General features: G+C 44.0%; 1 protein-coding gene across 1 annotated transcript in view; it reads right to left on the minus strand.

The window, feature by feature from the left end:
- Positions 1-21,981, minus strand: part of ARHGEF25 (Rho guanine nucleotide exchange factor 25) — a 922,723-nt gene that overhangs the window by 775,213 nt on the left and 125,529 nt on the right. The window contains exon 2 of the mRNA XM_086966567.1: positions 16,598-16,877. Coding sequence (XP_086822693.1) covers positions 16,598-16,877 — 280 coding nt within the window. The remainder of the gene's footprint in view (positions 1-16,597; positions 16,878-21,981) is intronic.

Genomic DNA, 21,981 nt, shown 5'->3' on the forward strand with positions numbered 1-21,981 from the left:
GGGTATTTTAAGGGTTCAGGGCTAGGTTTGGGTTTTGGGGAACAGGGGTATTTTAGGGTTCAGGGGTAGGTTTGGGTTTTGGGGTACAGGGGTATTTTAGGGTTCAGGGGTAGGTTCGGGTTTTGGGGTACAGGGGTATTTTTAGGGTTCAGGGCTAGGTTTGGGTTTTGGGTACAGGGGTATTTTTAGGGTTCAGGGCTAGGTTTGGGTTTTGAGGTACAGGGGTATTTATAGGGTTCAGGGCTAGGTTTGGGTTTTGGGGAACAGGGGTATTTTTAGGGTTTAGGGATAGGTTTGGGTTTTGGGGTACAGGGTATATTTATAGGGTTAAGATGGGTTAGTGTTTAAGGGTGTTGGGGTATTTTAAGGAGTAAGGGTGGGTTATGATTATGGGGTGCAGGGGTATTTAAAGGGAGCAGGGTGGACACCCGAAGCTGGAGTGTACAGAAGCTGGGAAGAAAAAAACAATGAAATATTGGGCAAAACGCTCGTTTTTTTTTCCGTAACCCCGCACACGCCCACGCCCCCAGCACACGCTCACAGCACACAATATGAAACATGGCATGAAGGGCGGAAAGTACCACAAGCCCCCAGCGTTAGTCACGCCCCAAGCACACGCCCACAGCACAACGCAGACACGCCCACAAGGGACTACTTTGCTTGCACGGTTCTTTTACCTTTTAAAGGTATATGGTGAGCATCTGCATAGCCTATGTCCTTCTGCTGCAACTGCCCTTTCCAACGCTGTATTGGGTGTTGTGATTGGTGCTGTGGTTCCTGAGATTACCCGCCTCAAAGGTTTGGGCTCTCTCTTTATTATATTAGTATAGATTGCCCCAGTGATAAATGTGCACTGATGCTAGCTGAGATGGGATGGCCTCATTTGCACAGTGGTATTTTCAGTGCTTAGTTTGAGCCGGTGGTTTCTGGTGTTCGGCACAGGCACTTAATTGTCAACACTGGTGCTTGTAACAGCCTGCCATAAGGTGGCACTGTCTCGCTAATTTAGAGATGACCACAACAACAGTGAATTATTAATTAAATAAACATTATAAATGACTATTATTGCCGTTGAAGCCCTTCTTAGAGCTTTGGGGCCTGGTATCGTCCGAATTATCACACTTGTAGGAGTGCGATGGTTAGTAGTTATATTGTTACTATCACTGGCAGCATGACCGATGCAATGTGTGCTGCAAACTGCAGTGGCCACCTGATGAGAGCCCTGGCACTTATTTGTTTTACAAATTAAGCACTGGATTCTCCCACTGCACCTGCACTATGTTACAGACATGGGTGCAGAGTAACCCTGGGCGTAGTTCGCGTAGTTGCGCTACGCGTAGCTACACGAAGTGTACTTCGCACTAAGCGAGATACGTGTAGAGCTACGCGAACTGCGTAGAGGGCTGTTCGGGATGATTGCACAGTGCCGGATGCTTGTCCGCACTGCAGCCACGGCCCGTGGAGGGATGTTCAGTCGGGCAGAAAGGCGGGGCAGGGGAGAGGCAGGGTGGGGGCTGCTAAAAACCGGAATATGGATAATTGGAGGTAAGTAAACAATTTAATTAATAAAACGAATTTCGTAGCGCACGCTGCATCGCATAATTAGACAATGTTGTACCTTATAGGTCAATGGTAAGTGTAGTGGGGCAGGACCAAGGAGCCATTCTACTGTTAAAGGCGAAAAAGAGCATTTAAGTCAGATGGGGAAGGGGTACTAGTAAGGAGTTGTTACTTGTTAGGATTCTGGAATGTGTAGAGTTAAGGGGTAGTAAGGGCTTGGTACGGTTCAGGGATTGGTAGTGTCAAGTGGTGATCAGGGGGTTTTAGGGTGTGGGAATGTTATCGTTAAGAGGTAGTAACAGGTTTTAGGGTTCAGGAAAGAGTAGCATTAAGTGATCGATCGTTTAGGGTTTTGAACGTTCAGAGATGGGTAGAGGTAAAGGTATTATGGGATTTTCAGGGTTCAGCGAAGCAGCGTTAAGGGGTAGCAAGGGCTTCAAGGTTCAGGGATGGGAAGGGTTGCAATAAGATGAAGTAAGAGGTTTTTAGGTTCAGAGAATAGACGCGTTAAGGTGTAGTATATGCTATTTTGGGTTCAAGAATAGGCCGTGCAAAAGTGTGGTACGGGGTTTTTAGGGTTCGGGGAAGGGGAGCATTAAGAGATGATAAGGTTTTTTTCTTACGGTTCATAGAAAGGCAACAACCAAGGTAAGTAAGAGGGCTTTAGGTTGAGGGGAGGATTCAAGGAAGGATAGCAATACACTTAAGCAAGGGTTTTTGGAGTTTAGGAAAGTGTAGCTTTAAAGGATAGTAAGGAGTTTTAGGGTTCAGGAATGGGCAGCAATACGGGATAGTAAGAGTTTTTTTTTACAGGTCAGAGAAGGATAACAATAAGGTAAAGTGAGGTATTTTCAGGTTCAGGGTTAGGGGACAGTAAGGGGTTGTAGGGTTCAGCGAAGGGTTGCAATAAGAGACAGTAAGTGGTTTTCAGGGTTCAGGGAATGTTGCATTAAGGAATAGTAAGGTGCATTTAGGGTTCGAGTAAGGGTAGCATTAAGGAGTATTAAGGTGTATTTTGGGTTCAGGATGGGTAGTATTCAGAGGTATTAGGGCTTTTAGGGTTTCGGGAGTGGTAGCATGAAGAGGTAGTTTAAGATTTAAGGGTTCGAGATAGGAAGCATTAAGAGATACTAAAGGGATGTTAGGGTGCAGTTAAATACATCTAAAAATTGCATGTAATAAAACCGAAATTTAAAATTTAACATTTTTGGAATTGTCATATATAATCATGTAAGACACAACATTATTGCCTCGATAATTTCATCTCGACTTCAATGTAGCTGACATTTTAAAAGTCAACTTTATTACACACAACCCAGTGTAAAGCTACTGCCGTGCTCTTTTCCGGGGCCAGTTCTAGGCCGATTTTGTTACAGGGGCGATTTTGCAGCTATGCTGCTAAAACAGCCCTGTAACAAATACAGCCTCAGGGGCCCAAAACCGACCCGCACCCGTGCGGCGCACCAGGGTATTGCCCGGTGCCCGCTACGGCCAGTCTGGCCCTGGTTCAAACCTTCACAACACTTCTCAATACTCTACAAGAGGCCACAGAACTAGACACATTATTCTAGGTGATACCTTAACACCATCAATGCTGATGGTATTCCCCTCCTGTGCTGGCCCTGATGTATTCCCATTGTTCATGACGAGCTGAGCTCGTCATGAGCATCGAAGGTGTTAAGAATAGGACGCAATACTCCAGAAGAGGCTACCAGACCCAGACAAAATACTCTGGATGCAACTTACAGAATTGGAAAAAGAACCATTTACCGTACACTATGTGAGGCCTTGAATGTTGGATAATTGTAGCTAGAACTATATCACTTGAGATAGGAACCCCAGAAACGGACATAATAGGACAATGTCGAACATAAGGACACTATACTGGCACTACAAAACTTCAAAGGAAGGGATTTGCTTGGCTTTATGACTCCAATATACGCCCACCAGCCCGAATCTGGCATCTTCCTCTGTCGGTCAGAACTTTTAATCATCAGAAGTCTAACCGTGATGTTTTTAATGAAATTCAAATTGAGGTGTGAGCAGAGCCACTGGAATTATGTGGTAGGAGAGAGCCAGGTTATGAGGCACAGATGAGTAAATTATGCAGCAAGAAAAGCCAAATTATGCGGCATAAAGTGACACATATTGTGATGGTATTATGTCATTATTTTGTCATTTTTAAATTTAGCACTGTCTCTGCATTTGCTGCACCTCATTAGTATCAATTTAACACCCAAATATAACAATAAGCAACAGAAAGGTCACCAGTCAACCTTCGCACAGGGCCTTCTAGTGCGTAGCAACATGTATTACCGCTTTTTTAATAACTTTTGAACCGTTTTAGCTAGAAGCAATTTTTTATCAATTTGCAGATTAAACAGTGGATGATGGATTAGGTAGAAAATGCGGCAAATCTATAAATATGTGAATAATGTCACGGCTGAACAATCGCAAATTTCCAATTGCCTTGGGTTTGAGATAATTAATGAGAGAAGATGTTCGCACATCTCTTCAATCGTATTTTCTACCTGCAGAGATGCATTTAGGGATTAATAGATTATCGAAAGGAAATAATATTGCTCACTTACACGGGTATTCAGAACGATAATGTTCACATAGTTGCACGGTGCTTTCCCTCTACGCCCATAGACTGTTTACTGCGCATTGCTCAACCACTCCTTGTACAAAAAAGTCTCAAATCCATCTTGAGCCAGGACAAAATGTCTTACTTTCTCGGAAAATAATCAGCCTCGTGCCAAGTGTTTCAGGACCGTGCAGGGATGGGGTGAGATCATACCACAGGCTCGTGGATATTTCTTTTTAAAGCTCTGGATGAACATGCAACCAGTTAAAGAATCAGAATGACTGCAGGATTCTCGTAAACTTTTGTGTGGCCTGAGCCAAAAACCATTGTAGGGATCCTCGGGCTTGTAATCCAAGAAGCACCTCGCAATCAGTAAACTATTCTCGCCGGGGAAGGAGAAAGCAAAGTATTTGGCGCCACCTAGTGGTAGGACCGCACCATGAACTAATAAGTGAGGCTGTCTTTTTTTAAATTATTTAACTAATGTGAAAGAATAAGTATTTGTATAGTCGTTTGAATTATGCAGCCAGATTCATCAAAGACCCGTTTTGCGAGTCTTTAATAGCGATTCATAAGGAATCGCTATTACAGACTCGCAAAACGGGATTCATGTAGGAATCGAAAATTAAATGCGATTCCTACACATTCCTTATTTACGATTAGCAAATTGCTAATCGCAAATAAGGAATAACTCCCCATTCATTCCTATGGGCCAAAAGGCCCATAGGAATGAATGGGGAGTATTCCTTATTTGCGATTAGCAATTTGCTAATCGCAAATAAGATAGCGATTTGAAGGGTGCCAGGGGTGTCCAAAGGACACCCTGTAGCACCCCTTAAATGCACATTTAAACAGGTGTTGCGCACACACATGTCCAAAGGACATGTGTGTGTGTAACATGCAAAAGAAAAAAATGCAATAAAGTGCTTTTTACTCTTTTTTCGCAATTTACCACGAAGTCAGACTTCGCGGTAAATTGCGACCAAATATTGCGATTTCGCAATTTCTAATTGGTTGATGAATTGCATTTCTTAAATCCAATTCCTCGCAAATATGCGATTTCGCTAATAGCGATTTTTGCATTTGGGATGATGAATCCCAAATGCAAAAATTGCACTCGCAAAGGGCCAGATTCTCAGAATCTGGCCCTTTGGGAGCGCAATTTCGCTTGATGAATCGGGCTGTAAGTCACTAGAAAACAGTTGAAGAGTGAGCTACACTGCTCAGCTCATTAATGGAAGAAGTTAATTACGCATTACAGCCGCTGTTTGACGTTTTTATTTTCCAACAGATTTCCAACAACTCCCATAAACTTGACAAATCTTGTTGTGGGCTGCGAATTATTGATCACCTCTCGGTATCATTTGTTTGACGTCAACAAGGGCAGTTGCCTGTTTGAGCCTGTTTCAAGACTGACCAGGACCAGGGCCAGAAATGCTGCCCAATATACATAGCTCCATTATGCATCTATATACTTTCAATCTACTTATGGATCTATATATTTATCATTTTCTTCTAATTTAGCATTTTCAATGCACTTTCCTATTTCTCAGCCTATACTTCACTCAATATATCTTCTACATCCACTTTCTCATTTAACCCCAAACCCCATACCACTACTATGATCCCCAAAATAACCCTTTCGAGACTCTCTCCTACTCTACGCCTCCTTGCATCATCTTACATCTCTTATTCTATACCGATCGCCCAAAACAAACCTTTGTAAACTCTTCCCTCTTTTCTACCCCTCCCCAACCCTTCTCAATCCAAATAACTGACTAACATATCCACCACTAAAATTACTTTCATGTTTCACCATACTAATTCAACACTAATCCTGATGGGTTCCAGAGTAGCGTCCTACTTGCACTTCAAAACCCCATCAGGGGTAGCAAGTGCTATATAAATACACACCTCTTTCCCTTCACTATCCCGCCACCTACCCTTCTCTACCCAAATTACTGAATAACATATCCACTACTCAAATTACTTCATATTTTACTATACTAATTTTCAACACTAATCCTTTATGAGTTCCGGAGTGCCGTGCTACTCGCCAGAAAAGCGCTTCAACATCCATCAGGGGTACCGAGTGCTATATGAAAGCAAACATTTCTTCCCCTTTTATCCCTCCGCTATCCTTCTCACTCAAAATAACTGACTAATATCCACCACTGAAATTACTTTTATATTTCACCATATTAATTCACCACTAATCCTTATGGGCTTCCTGAATGGCATGTTTCAACACCGCATCAGGGGTAATAAGCGCTATATAAATAAAAACCTTTTTTTCCTCCTCTATCCTTCTGCTATCATTCCAAATCCAAATAACTGACTAACCGATCCACCACTTAAAATGCACTTGTATGTTTCACTATACTAATTCAACACTAATCCTCTATGGGTCCCGGAGTAGCGTGCTACCAGCCGAAAAAGCGCTTTGACGCCTCGTCAGGGGTAGTAAGCGCTATATAAATGCAATTACAATGCAATACAATACAATACAATGTACGTAGCCCAGCTAATCCAGTTGGGCGTGTGGCGTGTCTCTCACGCTAGCAGGAGAGAGGGAGACACACACGCCTAAAACGTGCTGAGCTGATTTCTGCTTGAAGTTACACAAGCTGCAGCTTTTTACACAATTCTTTGTAGGTATTAAATCAAAACAGCTCGCTTCTAAATAGGTTTTTCTGTGACAGCGAGAATTTGAATTCATAACTGTGCAAGCGTGAATTATTTTACTAAAGTACAGTCGACATCGGTGTTTGAGATTTTAAGGATTTCTTTCGAACAGACGTAAATAAAATAGGGCTCTTTGTTACAATCTATTACTCTAATGAAGATTGTATGTACCAGATTCCATATCCGCAGCCTGCATCTGCCCAAATCTACAGCACTATTTCCTTCCACATAGGATGTTTCATTAACAAATCTGTTTTTTTTTTTTTTTTTTAATTTATAACACATTTTAATATGGCTAAGTGGTGAGAAAATGTTCGATCGGGCAATATTACGGCCTTATTTCGACCTTGGACGTAGAAAGTAAGTAAGTGGTCCCTTTAACAGACTGCAAATGTTAGATTGGCCAGATTCAGAAACCCTGTGAATTTCCCAAGGGGTGGTCTCTCTCCAGTAGGTCAGAGACTGTAAAATGCGCTTTTAACTACCATCCACATAATTTCTGATGCATGGCTACTTTTGTTTTTTGCTAAAATATGAAGGCAAAACTTAGACAGCGGGGCTTTGACGTTAATGACGAGTGTTGGTGACGAAAGCTACCTTTCGATGCCAAGGTACTTAAATTCCATTTGTGACTAGAGGCCAAGAGCGCAGGGTCTAAAAAGGCTTGGGGACCGGGGAAAAGCGCCCTTTATGAAGGCCCTGATTAACTGAAATTGGTTGTAATTCCTACTCGAGGACAGTGGGCCACCAGAAGGTGAAGGGCGTGTGCGCGTCCAAATTCTAGCGATGCTGCGTTGTCATCTATGTGAATTGACCAATCAGGTTAAAGCAGATAAAAAAAGTTGTCTTTTCTACTTATGCGAGTTCTGAAAGTTGGCTCTTTGTTGTAGCTATCAGTCACAATTTTCAATGTATTCTATTTCTATTACACTTGTAGGAATGTTTGATCAACAACACACGCCCTAAAATAAAAAGCGAATAACCAAATATGTAAAAGAAGCAGTGCTTTGAATGGTCCGGTACTGAGTACTGGCACTTTTTTGTTTTGAGAGGGAGAGTAACGGCACTTCTCAAGAGAAATGCTATACTTTTAATTGGAGAGTACTGGCACTTCTTAGAAACAAGCAGGTGCTCAGGTGCAGAGTACCTGCACTTCTATTTTTCCATTTCAAGCATTGGAAAGAAGTATCCAAAACACATTCTCCCAGCTTTTGAATCGGGCATTTTAAGAATTAATACCCCACAGCAAAAACATTTGGATCACCAGCTAAGTGATACCCTTGGCTACCTTGAAGGAAATCTTATCCTTCAAACCTATCACTGGAGCTGCACAAATGATCAGATTACCAAAATTTCATTTACCACAGGGATCATTCCAAAGAGGTCAAATGTTTGCCTTACGAGACACCAGGCCTGGGTAAAAATTACGCTTTGAAACATTGGTCCATAGCAAACAAATGCGATTTGGCTAAATTATTGGAGACGGCTTTCTGCATCCAAATGCAGAAACTCATTGAGAAAATCAATACCTTTTCAGATGCATAGGGTAGTACCATCTTTCCAGAGAGAACAAGCCTATTCCATCCTTTACAAGTGATGAATTAAGTGCGCAATTAGTTGCTAATGGAGAAGACACCCTGATCCCACTACACCTCGCTGCATCTTTCGATAAAGTGCACCACCAAAACTACCTACGAGGACTGGAGAATGTGGGCATCCAAGGAGAATGCTTGAACGTGCTCACCTCTTTACTGTTGAACCTGAGCCACAACATCTCACGACCAGCTTTTAACTCTAAACACTGCCACGTGCACCAGGGATCATTTCTCGCCTTTTTTTAAACATATGCCCCAGCCTTTGCTTGACCTGATTAAGTCATTCCTCCTGTCCTGTTACCATTACGCCACTGACTCTCAAATCTTCTTCAAATTCATGAATCTCAAAGGCACCAGGACATCCAGGATGGCACCTTGCTTGGTCATGGTGAATGACTAGATGACTCCTCACCACCATAAGCTGAACCCAGACAAAAACCAAGAGTAACCACAGACGGCCTAAGAGCTTGTGGCCTAGCATGCAAATTTAAGAGAGCACCCCTACAAACAGACTTGCAACAAAAAGCTGAGCCATCCATGATGCACAAACTGACAGTGTAGGGACACCCCCAACAAATATGCTCAGAACGCTAATACAGATTTCGTCCTGTCTAGGCATTCCCAAAGAGCTTAAGCCACCTATGTTCTCTTGTGTGGACACACAAATGCTTTAAACCTAAGAGCCAAGAAATCTCTCCTAAATAAATAACAAAGGGTGAGATAACCCTACACCTCAACCCTTGGGGCCACACCACGTCTGCCCATGTGACCAAGCATTGGCTCTCAGTGTCTCGTTAGGTCACATTCTAAGCACTATGCATAACACATTCAGCACTTTATGGCAGAGGACAGATATGCCCAAGAAAAAAATTCAAGCACCACCACTGTGGACCAAATCTCCTATTCTGCACACATCTAGGCCTGAACATTTGATCTTTCAAAAAACCTCACTGGGAAGTCGAGCTAGCTCCATCTAAGCCAGCAAATTGTGGAACGGCCTCTTTACCCACGTAAAGAAACAGGAAACGTACCACAATATTCAAAGGGCGTAAAAACTTGCTCTTTAAATTTTCAGACTCAAAGTGATACCCGTGCAACCTCCACGAAACCACCCATTACCCACGAAACTTGAATATATCACAACAGAAAAAAAATAATGCATCTTCCAGACAAGGACCCAAGAACAGGTATACTAAAGCTACATCAAGGTTGGTCTATCTCTGTCACATTCAATTTAAAAATTAGGAACTAGAGCTAATAGAGATTGATCAGGGACATTCCACACAAGCAAGGAAGGTATGTCTGGCATTAATGGGTTTCTTAAAATGAAATGTGTCAATAATTTCACAGAAAACAACACTGTCCTGGTCCAGGAGAAAGTGGAGGTGATCATATATCATATCATATAGTTAAATATTATATCATATCATTTCATATTATATCAGATCATTTCATATCATATCATATGATATCACATCATTTCATATGATATCATATCATGTATAATTTCATATTATATCAAATCATATCAGATCCTGCTCTATAACATTATATAATGCCTGGGAAGGATGCAGTTGCTGTGAACTCCTTATCACCCTAGAGAAAGACCATGCTCAACTCCTCAGATGGCTAAAGGAATGTGCAGGAGTGACCTTAACTGGTATCCTGCAAATTGTATTGTCCGTATGCCTAGCACTGTCTCCAGCCATATCAAAGAAGGTGAAATATTAAGGGATTATCTTTAACAAAGATTTCCCTTTGCTCTCCAGATTCATGGGGTGATAATAGATCTCCTTTCCAGCTGGCCATGCTTCAGAGAGTCTTTCTACTTTTTCAAACCAGCATTGTGTGGGAATTCTTATGATTTCACGTCTTGTTTACTACATCATTGTATACACCCGACTACCCCAGGGATATGGAAATAAGACTGCAAAGGTTTCATAAACAGGTGACTGAATCCTTGAAGTCAAAAGTATTTGAAACCTACTTAGAGAAATTCAACTGGCTCTTTGTGGAGCCAAGAATTAAATTCGAACTTCCAAGCACCCACCCAACCTATTTACAGTAGCTGGCACCTCCCTAAACACACGCAAGAGACCCTCGATTAATCACCTCTAATCTAAGCCATTTAAATGGTTGTGATGAAACAGCACAAAATAAAAATATTTTATAGATTAATGCCTGAAGCAAAATGGCGAGTTTAGGCAAAGGGCTGTTCTACCATGATGATTGAAACAACTTAAAGCGAGACATGTACGTGTAAACAAGAGGAACAATCCAAGAGCAAAAACAAAATGGTTGGGACAGAAAGGTAACAATTTTTGAATTTTATTTTGACATTCTGTAACTATTGTGGCAATAGCTGAAAAATCTTATTCAGTAACCGCGATTCAAGACAATAGTTTGCTACTTCTTTTGAAAGAGGCACTATCTACTGAACAACCTTCTGCCTTCAGAAATATCTGGTAAATGAAATGGGACAAGAAGCTGCCATATGTAACATGTATGTTTTGACATGGTAATGTAGGATATATTATATTTTGTCTAATGAAAACAGTTTGCACCCTTTTCCTCAGCACCCAAGGCCCATTGATGATGTCATTTTTTATTGCATCACTGGCATCACATGTGAGGTAACCCTCAGTACCTTGGAAAGGGTTTATGGCTGTCCAGCTCACCTTAACTAGGGAACTTTGGAGGATCTTGATTTTAGGATCATATCTATAATGTCCTTTCAACTAAAGTATTTAGGTGAATTTACATGATTTATGTTATTGACATTATTTTAGGAAGTGAGTAAATAATCATCACTTCTTTAGCAAATATTTTCAGCGAATTTTGTGGTTTTGTTTTGATATTCTTTGCCCCGACCATGTTACCCTTGCCCCTAATGGCATCTTCACTTTTTTTTAGGATGGGGGTCCTTTAATAAAGGCTTCAACAAATGTTTCTATAATGCAGCATCCCATCAGATTGGTCGGATTCATAAACCCATTATTGTGTTTGTAATCCCAAATGGAAAATGGGCAAAAGCTCCTTCTAACAATCAAATTTGCTTTTTTTTTATTTGGTTCCATGCATGGTCAATTAATTCAGGTTTACAGATCATCTGTAGACCAAAAGTTCGGATTTATCAAATCTTTTGAACCTCCAAAGCTCATCCAACATTGCTGCAATATTAATTTCTCAAAAACTACTGAACTGATTTACACCAACCAAGCATTGGCACTTCCTTGATTAAAGTTTTGCTTTCATCTCTAGATTGGTGTAATGCCGAAAAGCTGTATTTTCTGTAGGGAAAAGCAGAGAATCCTATGGGAGTTAAACTGGGAAAAGTCAACTTTTTTCAGGCCGCTTTTCCCCCTTCTTCCTTTATGGATCTCCATGAAACTTGATATGCTAAACCCAAATCAGATGAATTTTTTTGCAGATTTATTGAACAGTACCAATATTATTAAGAGAACAGAAAATTGTTTTTCAATGGAAACTCTGGCCTAATCAAAACTGGGCACACACACACCCACATATATATAGAGAAATAGAGATACAGAGAGAGGATAAGCAGCTGTATGCTATTTATTACCATTGTTGAGCTTGGGGATGGCCATGACTCACGAGGTGAAAAAACATTAAGACAAAAAATTTGCAGTGTAACTATGCCTAGTAAACACTATTCACAGTGAGCACTGTGGAAATAGTGGCTAAAGGCCGGGTACAGTGGGGTTATATTGCTTTACCATGGAGACCTTTGAACAGCCAGGCACTGTGATCAGCCCTTGATGCACACAACTGACGGCCATAAGCAACAGGGATCTTCAGCCAGTGATGGCTGTGGGACTTAGCCTGCTGCCAACTCCCACTGTGCACAATTGCTGTAGACAGTTGAAGGAGTATATCATCAAAACTCACTCAATTTTTTTTGTTTTGGTGCTCTTCTGCTCCTAACACTTCAACACGTTTTAAAAAAAAAACAGAAATTCTGTTAATTAACTACAGTTAACGTGAGGGTATGATTACGAAATAAAAGAGAAACCCCCAAATTGTTCAGTTATGGTTAACAACATAAACCACTGTTTGCACCACATACATCAGGGGTACTCATAGTACGGCCCGCGGGCCGTCAGCGGCCCGGCAAGCCTTCCCTGGCGGCCCGCGGGCCTTGCAGACAATTTACCCATGGTTAAAATTAAAAAAATAAGTGTGTCTGCAAACAGTGCGTGCCGAGACTCTGCTGCTCTGTGGCTCTGTGGGGGCCCGGCATTCCAGTGATAGTCCGATCGGAGCTGCAGGGGCGCCAAGAGGTGGAATAAGAAAAAAGCCTCATTAACATAGGAATGGTCTTTTAACGACCTGTGAAGTGCTCGGGTGCGGCTCTGATGAAACCTGATTGACAGTTACAGCTGGGCACTGCAGGGCTTAAACCTAAAGCCCTTGGGCTGCCTAAGGCTGAAGCCGGAGTGCGTCACAAATGGGGTGGGGGTCTAGGTGTGTGAGACCCCCGTGGCCAGGGCTGGGACTTTGCTTAATTCTGCCGATCTCTGAAGTGCTCCGTCGAAATACTTTCAGCTTTATAAGTGAAATCGAGTTAAAAGTGAAATCGAAAATCATACTGCCATTGTGCGGCGTTGTGACAAGAGTCTTTTGAGTTAATCATATACCCTTAAGGGAGCATCCCTAATGCACTCTATCATCAGTGCGCGCGCTCTGCATTGTTGTAAAATTGTTGCAAAATTGTTGTAAAATTGCATAAACAAGGCCTCCGTTTAATCCTGACTGTGGGTGTCCCTGCTGATCCAGATCTCGTGTGACATTCCCGGGGAACAGGGGGTTAAAACAGAGGCCGTTTGTAGCAGAGAGCCTCTCCAGCTCTTGCCTGAGCGCCGCGCTACTCCGAGGCCCGGCTGACGACATCGAGTGATGTGCACTTTTCACAAGTGCATCTCTACGGTGTCCCCGTTCCCCAGCAAGAGCATCCCCACATGACCTGCCAGGTAATCTTGTACATGGCATCCGCGTGCAGCCAGGGAGGGAGGGAAAGGAGGGAGGGAGTTAAAGGGAGGCAGACAGAGGGAGAGGGAGGGAGGAAAAGGGAGACAGAAAGAGGAAGGCAGAGAAAGAGAGAAAGGGAGAGGGAGACGTACAGAGGGAGGGAGAAAGACGGAGACAGACTGATGGAGGGAGGAGGAAGTGGGAGGGCGACAGAGGGAGGAGGGTGACACGAGTGAGGAGGGAGACACGAGTGAGGAGGGAGACAGAGAGGGAAAGAGAGAGAGGGAGACAGAGAGGGAGAGGTAAGGAGAGAGAGACAGACTGAGTGAGAGAGGGAGACAGAGAGAGAGGGAAACAAAGAGAGAGAGAGGGGGACAGAGAGATAGAGGGACAGAGGCAGTCGGAGTGAGTGAGACAGGTAATCAGGGAGACAAAGAGAGAGGGAGTTAGAGGGTGTGAGACAGTCTGAGGGAGAGTGAGACAGGTAGGGAGACAGACAGAGGGAGGGAGACCGACAGAGGGAGACAAACAGAGGGAGGGAGACAGATAGATGGAAACAGACAGAGGTCGACTGACAGACAGCCAGAATGAGGAGGGAAGCAGAGGGAGGAGAGGGACAGAGGAAGGGAGACAAAGAGAGGGAGACAGACAGAGGGAGACAAAGAGAACGAGAGGGAAGGAGACCGAGAAAGGGAGAGGGAGGGAGACAAAGAGGGGAGAGGGTTGTAGGGAGGGAGACAGAGAAAGGGAGAGGGAGGGTGACAGAGAAAGGGAGAGGACGACAGAGAAAGGGAGACGGAGGGTGACGGAGAAAGGGAGAGAAAGATGGAAAAAGGGAGACGGAGGGTGACAGAGAAAGGGAGAGGAAGACAGAGAAAGGGAGACAGAGGGTGACAGAGAAAGGGAGAGGAAGACAGAGAAAGGGAGACAGAGGATGACAGAGAAAGGGAGAGGAAGACAGAGAAAGGGAGACAGAGGGAGACAGAGAAAGGAAGAGGAAGACAGAGGAAGGGAGACAGAGGGTGACAGAGAAAGGGAGAGGAAGACAGAGAAAGGGAGACAGAGGGTGACAGAGAAAGGGAGAGGAAGACAGAGAAAGGGAGAGGAAGACAGAGAAAGGGAGACAGAGAGGGAGAGGTTAGGAGAGACAGACAGAGAGAGAGAGAGGGAGACAGAGAGAGAGAGAGAGGGAGTGAGACAGTCAGAGTGAGTGAGACAGAGGGAATCAGGAAGAGAGAGACAGATTGAGACAGTCTGAGGGAGAGGGAGAGAGAAAGGGAGCGAGGGGGAGAGAGGGGGAGGGAGTGTGAGAGAGAGAGAGAGAGGGAGAGAGAGGGAAAGAGAGGGGGAGAGAGGGAGAGAGAGGGAGAGAGAGGGAGAGAGAGGGAAAGAGAGGGGGAGAGAGGGAGAGAGAGGGAGAGAGAGGGAGAGAGGGAGCGGGAGAGAGGGAGAGAGGGAGGGGGAGAGAGAGGGAGAGAGAGAGGGAGAGATAGGGAGAGAGGGAGGGAGGGGGAGGGAGAGGGAGAGGGAGAAAGAGAGAGGTATGTGTGTATGCGGGGTCTGGTGGCTCAGTGGATGAAGCCGTCCGCTGCAGGGACCTGTGTTCAACCTCATGGTCACAGTTTTTTTTGTTGCTCTAGCCCCGCCCCCTCCCTCAATGATCCCGCCCCCACTGGTGCGGCCCTCGGACACAACCCATACTGTAAATTTGGCCCCCGAGAGAAAGTTTGTGAGTACCCATGACATACATCAAAAATCATAACTTATCAATCAATTCAGCTACTTATGACATCACGTATTAATACCACTAAAAGCACTGCTTAATTTGAGGCAGTGGTTGTAGGTTGAGCCCACCAGCACTCTTTTTGGGGACCTGTACTTATCCCGTGCAAGAGTGGAAAAAAATACAAAAAGATGGAAAGAAAGAGCAACAGAAAGACTGAAAACAGTGACAGTGAGAGAAAGCAGCAGGAATGAAAAGGAACCTGCAAGAGCGCGCTTAAGTGGCAGGGAGTGCCAGGTGGTGCATTAAAGAGGCATACGCTGGAATCACGATCACGCAATTTTTGTTATCTGCTAACCCCAAATTCGCCCCCCCCCCCGGTTCTTGAATAGTGCTGCCTGTGGGCACCATCACTTATTGTTTTACAAATTAAGCACTGAAAATGTCATCAATGTTATTTGCGATGCCATCTGTCACATCATATGTGACGTCATGAGCATATAGACTAAGATTTCAACAGAATTTTAGGATGCAACGAGTGGAAACTATTTAAAAAAGATAACATTTGGAAAGTAGAATACTTCTGTTAAGTAATACATGATTTGTTAATATAAAAAACGTAACCCGCCATTAATAATGTATTGCGTCTCGCATTGTTTGTGCAGTGGAGAGTTTGTGAATTTTCAAATTTAGTAATGTAGCTCACAGTGTGGAATCCTCCAGTCCATGTTTTTATTTTTTTCAAATTGATGAAGTTAAGTGCATTGGCTTTCTGGACTGTACAACTTAGGCTTTTTCTCAGTCTTTTGACTTCATGCATTTTATGCACAGTTGTTCTCCCGAATATATGTTTATTAGAAGTTATGTGCAATATTTAGTTTTTTTTGTACATTGGAGGAGTGATTGTTTACTTTGGGCTCAGTTTCATATGCTTCGAATAGTTAACCACTTTTTATGTTATTATACCCGCATTATGTCTGGACAGAATCCAAACATGCATTTGTTATGGCTTCGGGAGCACTGCACGTGTGTTTGCTAGTTCTGTGCACATAGAAATTATAGACCAATCAACATCTCATTTTGAATTCCTTTTCCTCAAAAAAGGCAGGATACATTTTCTGCATTTTGCATTTAGGAAACACACCCAAGCTCCCACTGTATTTTTTGTGTAGATTAAATTCACAAAGTTTCAAGTTATTCCACTCTTGTGTGTGGCCTGAGGAAAATATATATATTTTGTGCAATGATTTGAATATTTATAACACATTTTTGAAGGTGTGGCATACGGATTTAACTTCAACAAGGCACTTTACCATTGCTTGGCAAACTTTAGATTGGAGTTTGATTGGATTCGGAGAGTTTTTCTATTGCTGTCTTGAGTTTAGGTTTGCGTGTGCGGCTACTAACCCTCCAACGCCCTACACACAATTCCAAGTGACAAAATAAGGTGCATCTTACCATCTTTAGAAGAGCGGAATAGACTTTCCCCCAAAAGACAGCTCCGAAAGTCAGAGAGTCGTCGCATCCGACCAGCAGGAGGGCTCACCGCCTCAGACGGTGCGGAGCCATGCGAGCGCCGCCTGGTCAGGTAGGCTGGGGGGGCAGGGGTAGCGACTTCCTCCTCCTGCTCCTCCTCTTGGTCGTGGCTCCTCTCTTCTTCTCCGGGGACCTCCTCAGTGCTACTGTGCTCTGGCAACTCCACCTCTTCCTCTGCCCCTTCTGTGCAAGGGTCTGATAGCTGCAGGAGGAGTAAGACAAGTCTGAGTAAATATAAGTTTTATGTCAGAGTAGGTTGTGCTCAGACAGAGGATGCATGCAGAGGATGAAAGGTAAGGAGAGGAACATTTGAAAGAGAGAAAAAAAAGGAGAGGCGATAAACCAAAGTTTTAATTAAAGGACAGTTTTTAGGTTTTGCCTGGCGAAAGCTGAGCTCTGCACAGCTTTTTCGCGCAGTCGAAAACCTAATGAGTATAGTATGGGGTTTGGAATCCGCCCCCGTCTTCCATTGGCTAGCTCCATAAATGGAGGCTAGCCATTGGAAGACACGTTTGTCCGTCAATGCAGGACCAGATTCGGGGGCGTTCCCGAGAATTTTTGGCTTTTGGCTACGTCACGCTACGTCAGCCGAAAGCCAATTCTCGGAAACGCCCCTGAATCTGGTCCGGCATTGCCGGCACCCGCCTGCCTGCTCGCGTGGGCGTGGTCGCCTTTCCCGCCCCCTCTCCCGCTCCTCTTCCATGCCGACTACGGCCGCCGGAAGAAGTCCAGGTGAGTGCTTTGTTTTTTTGTTGCCTTATGTCCGTGTGTGTCTGTTCCCGCCCCCCCCTCCGCTGTCAGTGTGTGGCCGTTCCCGCCCCCCCTCCCGCTCTCCGTGCCTTTCCGCCCCCCCCTCCGTTGCATTGTAAATACTTGTTTTCACTCACTCTTGGTCCAAGAGTGATAATGAAAAAGAAACCTCCGTCCCCAAAATGGCATCACCGGCACAAATTTAGCACTCAGGGCAAAGACAATACACCCTATGCTGCACCAACCATCGGACAGCTTGTTTACTTACGCCACTAAAGTAGCATCTCGATCCGTTTATTTATTTTTACTTTATTTCAGGGCGCAGAGCCCACTTTAGGGCACATCGCTCCGTTTATTTATTTTTACTTTATTTCAGAGCGTACCGCCCGCTTTAGGTACACCGCGCTACGTTTATTTATTTATTTTTTACTTTAATTCGAAGCACGGTGCCGGCTTCAGTGACACCGCACTCAATGCGACACCTATAGCACTGTAAATGCTTGTTTTCAATACATTGACACATGGCGGCCGTACATCTTATTGTGTGCAGCTCGCCAACTCGCTTCTGTTTTTTTCACATTGAATCATGGTGACTGGCAGCCATGCGTCTTATTGTGCGCAGCTCTCCAACTCGTTGTTACATCAAGGCGGCTGCACGTCTTGAGAGGAGAAGGAATGTTCAGATCCAGTCCCTGCTGTGAATCCTTACTCTGGACCAACTGCTGCCGCTCACAGTGCCACATCGCTGTGTTTTCCCCCACTTTCCGCCCACAATCAGGCACACACGAAACACACAAACACCCCTCGCTCTGACTAGTCCTTTGGTATCTCTAGCACTGCCCTCGCAACATCTGGTCCCGGGAATCATGGACAGAGTAGGGGGGTTTAGAACTCCCTGTAGTTTCAACACCTTGCCGACCCCCCTCCACCACATCACCCTTTTGGAACAAAAACAAAGGATGTTATTGAGGGGTTAAAGGTAAAACTACGATTCAGCACTGCAATGTCATTTGCGGGTCAAAGGGCATGTAAGGTCACCTGTTATGACTTGAACTTGGTCAGTCAAAATAAATGCTAATCACTGGGTCTGTGCTTTCAAGGGATGTTTAACACAGCTCCCGGAAGGCTAGGTCCTGCATATTTTTTTCCGGATAACCGCTGCCTATGTAAATAGTTTTCATTTAGATTATTTCTATTTAATTACGTAAATATATCTAATGTGGACAACCTGAGCATCCTGCAGGAGTCTGGCTGCCTTGCACCTAGGTCGACCCTCACAGGTTTACTTCCAATAAACTACATACTGAATACGCGCTGCTGAAGGCTCAATGTCATTGCATCCAACAACACTCCAATCATTCACACCACTGTAGGCACACTGATATACTGGGAGGAAGAGTGTCAGAACCGTACCGAAAACGTCATTCCAAACAGCACTACAAGGCCATAGGAAATTGTGGATGTGCACTACACAGATGGAGCTTACTCCAGCACTTTAAACCAGTGTCTACTCACAGATACCGAGTACATGTATTTTTTAAATTTTAAGTGAAAAGTCCCTGTACTTCTCTTTGCAGGGGTGCACATACAGGTACTTAAGGATAGTGACTAGCAAGTACCTGCACTTTTGTATTCCAAGCACCTCATAATTCTTAACGATCGTCCACATACCAGGAAAAACATAATTGTATTCAGTTTCCAGTTGAGATCTGAAAAGTGCTGGTGAGAGATGTCTGTCACAGTGATCAGATGTGCCACCTTTTTCCCTTTTCAACCCCTCCCCAACCCTTCTCAATCCAAACAAGCATTTGCAATTCAATAGGTCTCACATTTAGGCGACTTTCAGCTATTGACATTGCAAATAACAATGCCTTTTATTTTTGTTTTCGTTTTTAAAACATAAATAAAAGGCATTGTCATTTACAATGCCAATAGCTTAAACTCGCGTAAATGCGAGACCTATTGCATTGCAAATGCTTGTTTTTTTAGGTCACTGTCTGTTAGTCAGAGTGCATTTCACCCAATCATAGTCTTACAATACACACTGCTCTGGGTAATGTGAGCCACAGGGAAACCAATTGTGAGGCGAGGGACCGCGTGTGATCTTCGGCAGCCCGTCACTCACTCTTCCCTTTCACCACACTCTCCTTCTCTCACTGCCTCTCTCTTCTACTCATACTCTCATCCCGTCACTCACTCTTCCCTTTCACCACACTCTTCTTCTCTCACTGCCTCTCTCTCTTCTGCTCATACTCTCATCCCGTCACTCACTCTTCCCTTTCACCACACTCTCCTTCTCTCACTGCCTCTCTCTTCTGCTCATACTCTCATCCCATCACTCACTCTTCCCTTTCACCACACTCTCCTTCTCTCACTGCCTCTCTCTCTTCTGCTCATACTCTCATCCCGTCACTCACTCTTCCCTTTCACCACACTCTCCTTCTCTCACTGACTCTCTCTCTTCTGCTCATACTCTCATCCCGTCACTCACTCTTCCCTTTCACCACACTCTCCTTCTCTCACTGCCTCTCTTTCTTCTGCTCATACTCTCATCCCATCACTCACTCTTCCCTTTCACCACACTCTCCTTCTCTCACTGCCTCTCTCTCTTCTGCTCATACTCTCATCCCGTCACTCACTCTTCCCTTTCACCACACTCTCCTTCTCTCACTGCCTCTCTTTCTTCTGCTCATACTCTCATCCCGTCACTCACTCTCCCTTCAACACACTGTTAACTCTCTCCAATGCACCACTCTCTCTCACCCTAATTTGCTTTTCCTTCTTGGCTCTATCTCTATTCATTATCCCTCCCAGACTCCTCCTGATTCTATAGAGCACTTTTCAAAATTTTTTGTAACCATCGTCCATTTGCGTGAGATTACGCTATTGGCATTGGAAATGACAATGCCATTAATTTATCTGTTTTTAAAACCAACACATAAATAAAACATTTGTCATTGACAATGCCAATAGCTCTAACTTTGTCAAAGGCAAAACCATTGCATTGTAAAAGCTTTTTTTTTATTTCAACTGGCCGCTAATACATCAGTCCACCATAAAAAACTGAATTGACTGCATGGAATGGTTTGCTTTAAGTGCCCAAGACTAATCCCAATAAATAACAAACAGTAACCAATAACACTGAACTAACCCTCAAACTCGAGTCCCGGACCAGCGTGCTGCCTGGTGTAAAGCGCTTCGATTTCCACATCAGGGGTAGTAAGCACTATATAAATGCCATTACAATACAATACAATTTAACAAAGGGGTTTGGGAGATCAGCTGAAGAGAATTGTCACAAGTTTCTTGGCCTATGTTAGACTGTGTGCACTGACATCTACACACCACCATTTAGATCCCCAATCCTTATTATTCATGTTAACTTACCTCTTGTCTTGAAAACATAAGGCCTCAATGGGTGACGATGAAGCCTCTGGGTCCCAGAGGGCCACAGGTGGAGAAGTGTGGCTCAATGGTTAGAGCGGCAGATCCTGATACAGAGGTCTAGCCCGGGACTAGGGTTCAATTCCCGCCTCGGCGGGTCTTGGGCTCAATTTCCTCGGACCTGATAACTCTCACCTCGGTGCCTGTTCTAATCATTGGTCCCACTCTGCAACTCTGGGCAATTGCTTGCTAAATCTCCACAACAGCCCCAACAACGCTATGATGCCTGGCTTCACCTTGGGGGTGCCCAGGAGTGGGCACCTCACAGGGAAAAGCTAGGAAGGGTTCCACAGTGGTGTGTGTACAAGCACCGAGATACCCTCATGGGTCGATTTGTGCGCTATACAAGTACTGCTACATTTACATTTACATGTTTAAGAGAAGCTAGGAGGTATATTACAGCGCCCTTATGCATATGTCTATGGACTTGGAGATAAACCTCGTCATTTCTGAATGTGTCTCTAAATAACAATTACTTGGGCCTTTTCTATACTCTCAGTCTATTGCAATGTGCTAAGTTGTCAGCAATTGCATAGCACACCATATCTTTGCATTGTAGAGCTGTCAGAGCCTGGAACATTTTCTATATAGTTTGGGAAATTCAGATTGACCGAGATCATGCCACACATATATGTGGTTTGAACAAAAGACAGATGAATTAGCTTTCTAAAAGACAGTTCTTCTGAAAGCCTACTAAAATTGGGGTATGTCATTCTCAATGTTCCAAAGAGTACTATATACTCACTTCTCGGGTGAGTGCATATAGTGGGGTATGATTCTGATTTCCCAATTATGTTAAAATAAGAGTCCTCTCTTAATGAAAAAATCAATCGACATAAAAACAAAACACTCACCAAAGACTTAAATCAGCAAAATAAATCCATTACATAGAGTAAAGCAATTACATAGAGTGAAATAAAAAATACTTTGGGGCCAATTATGATGGCGGACGGACTTGCGTCCGTCCGCCACCACTGAGTGTGAGGGACCGTCCGCATGGGCAGCGGCGGTCCCTCCATGACAATTAGGATGTGACCGCCACCCTGGCGGTCCCATCCTGTATTTTTTACATTGCGGCGGGTGCTGCTTGAAGCGGCACCCGCTGCAATGTA

This window comes from Lissotriton vulgaris, chromosome 1_1, assembly GCF_964263255.1.
Source record: "Lissotriton vulgaris chromosome 1_1, aLisVul1.2, whole genome shotgun sequence".
In the NCBI taxonomy this organism is placed as follows: domain Eukaryota; kingdom Metazoa; phylum Chordata; class Amphibia; order Caudata; family Salamandridae; genus Lissotriton; species Lissotriton vulgaris.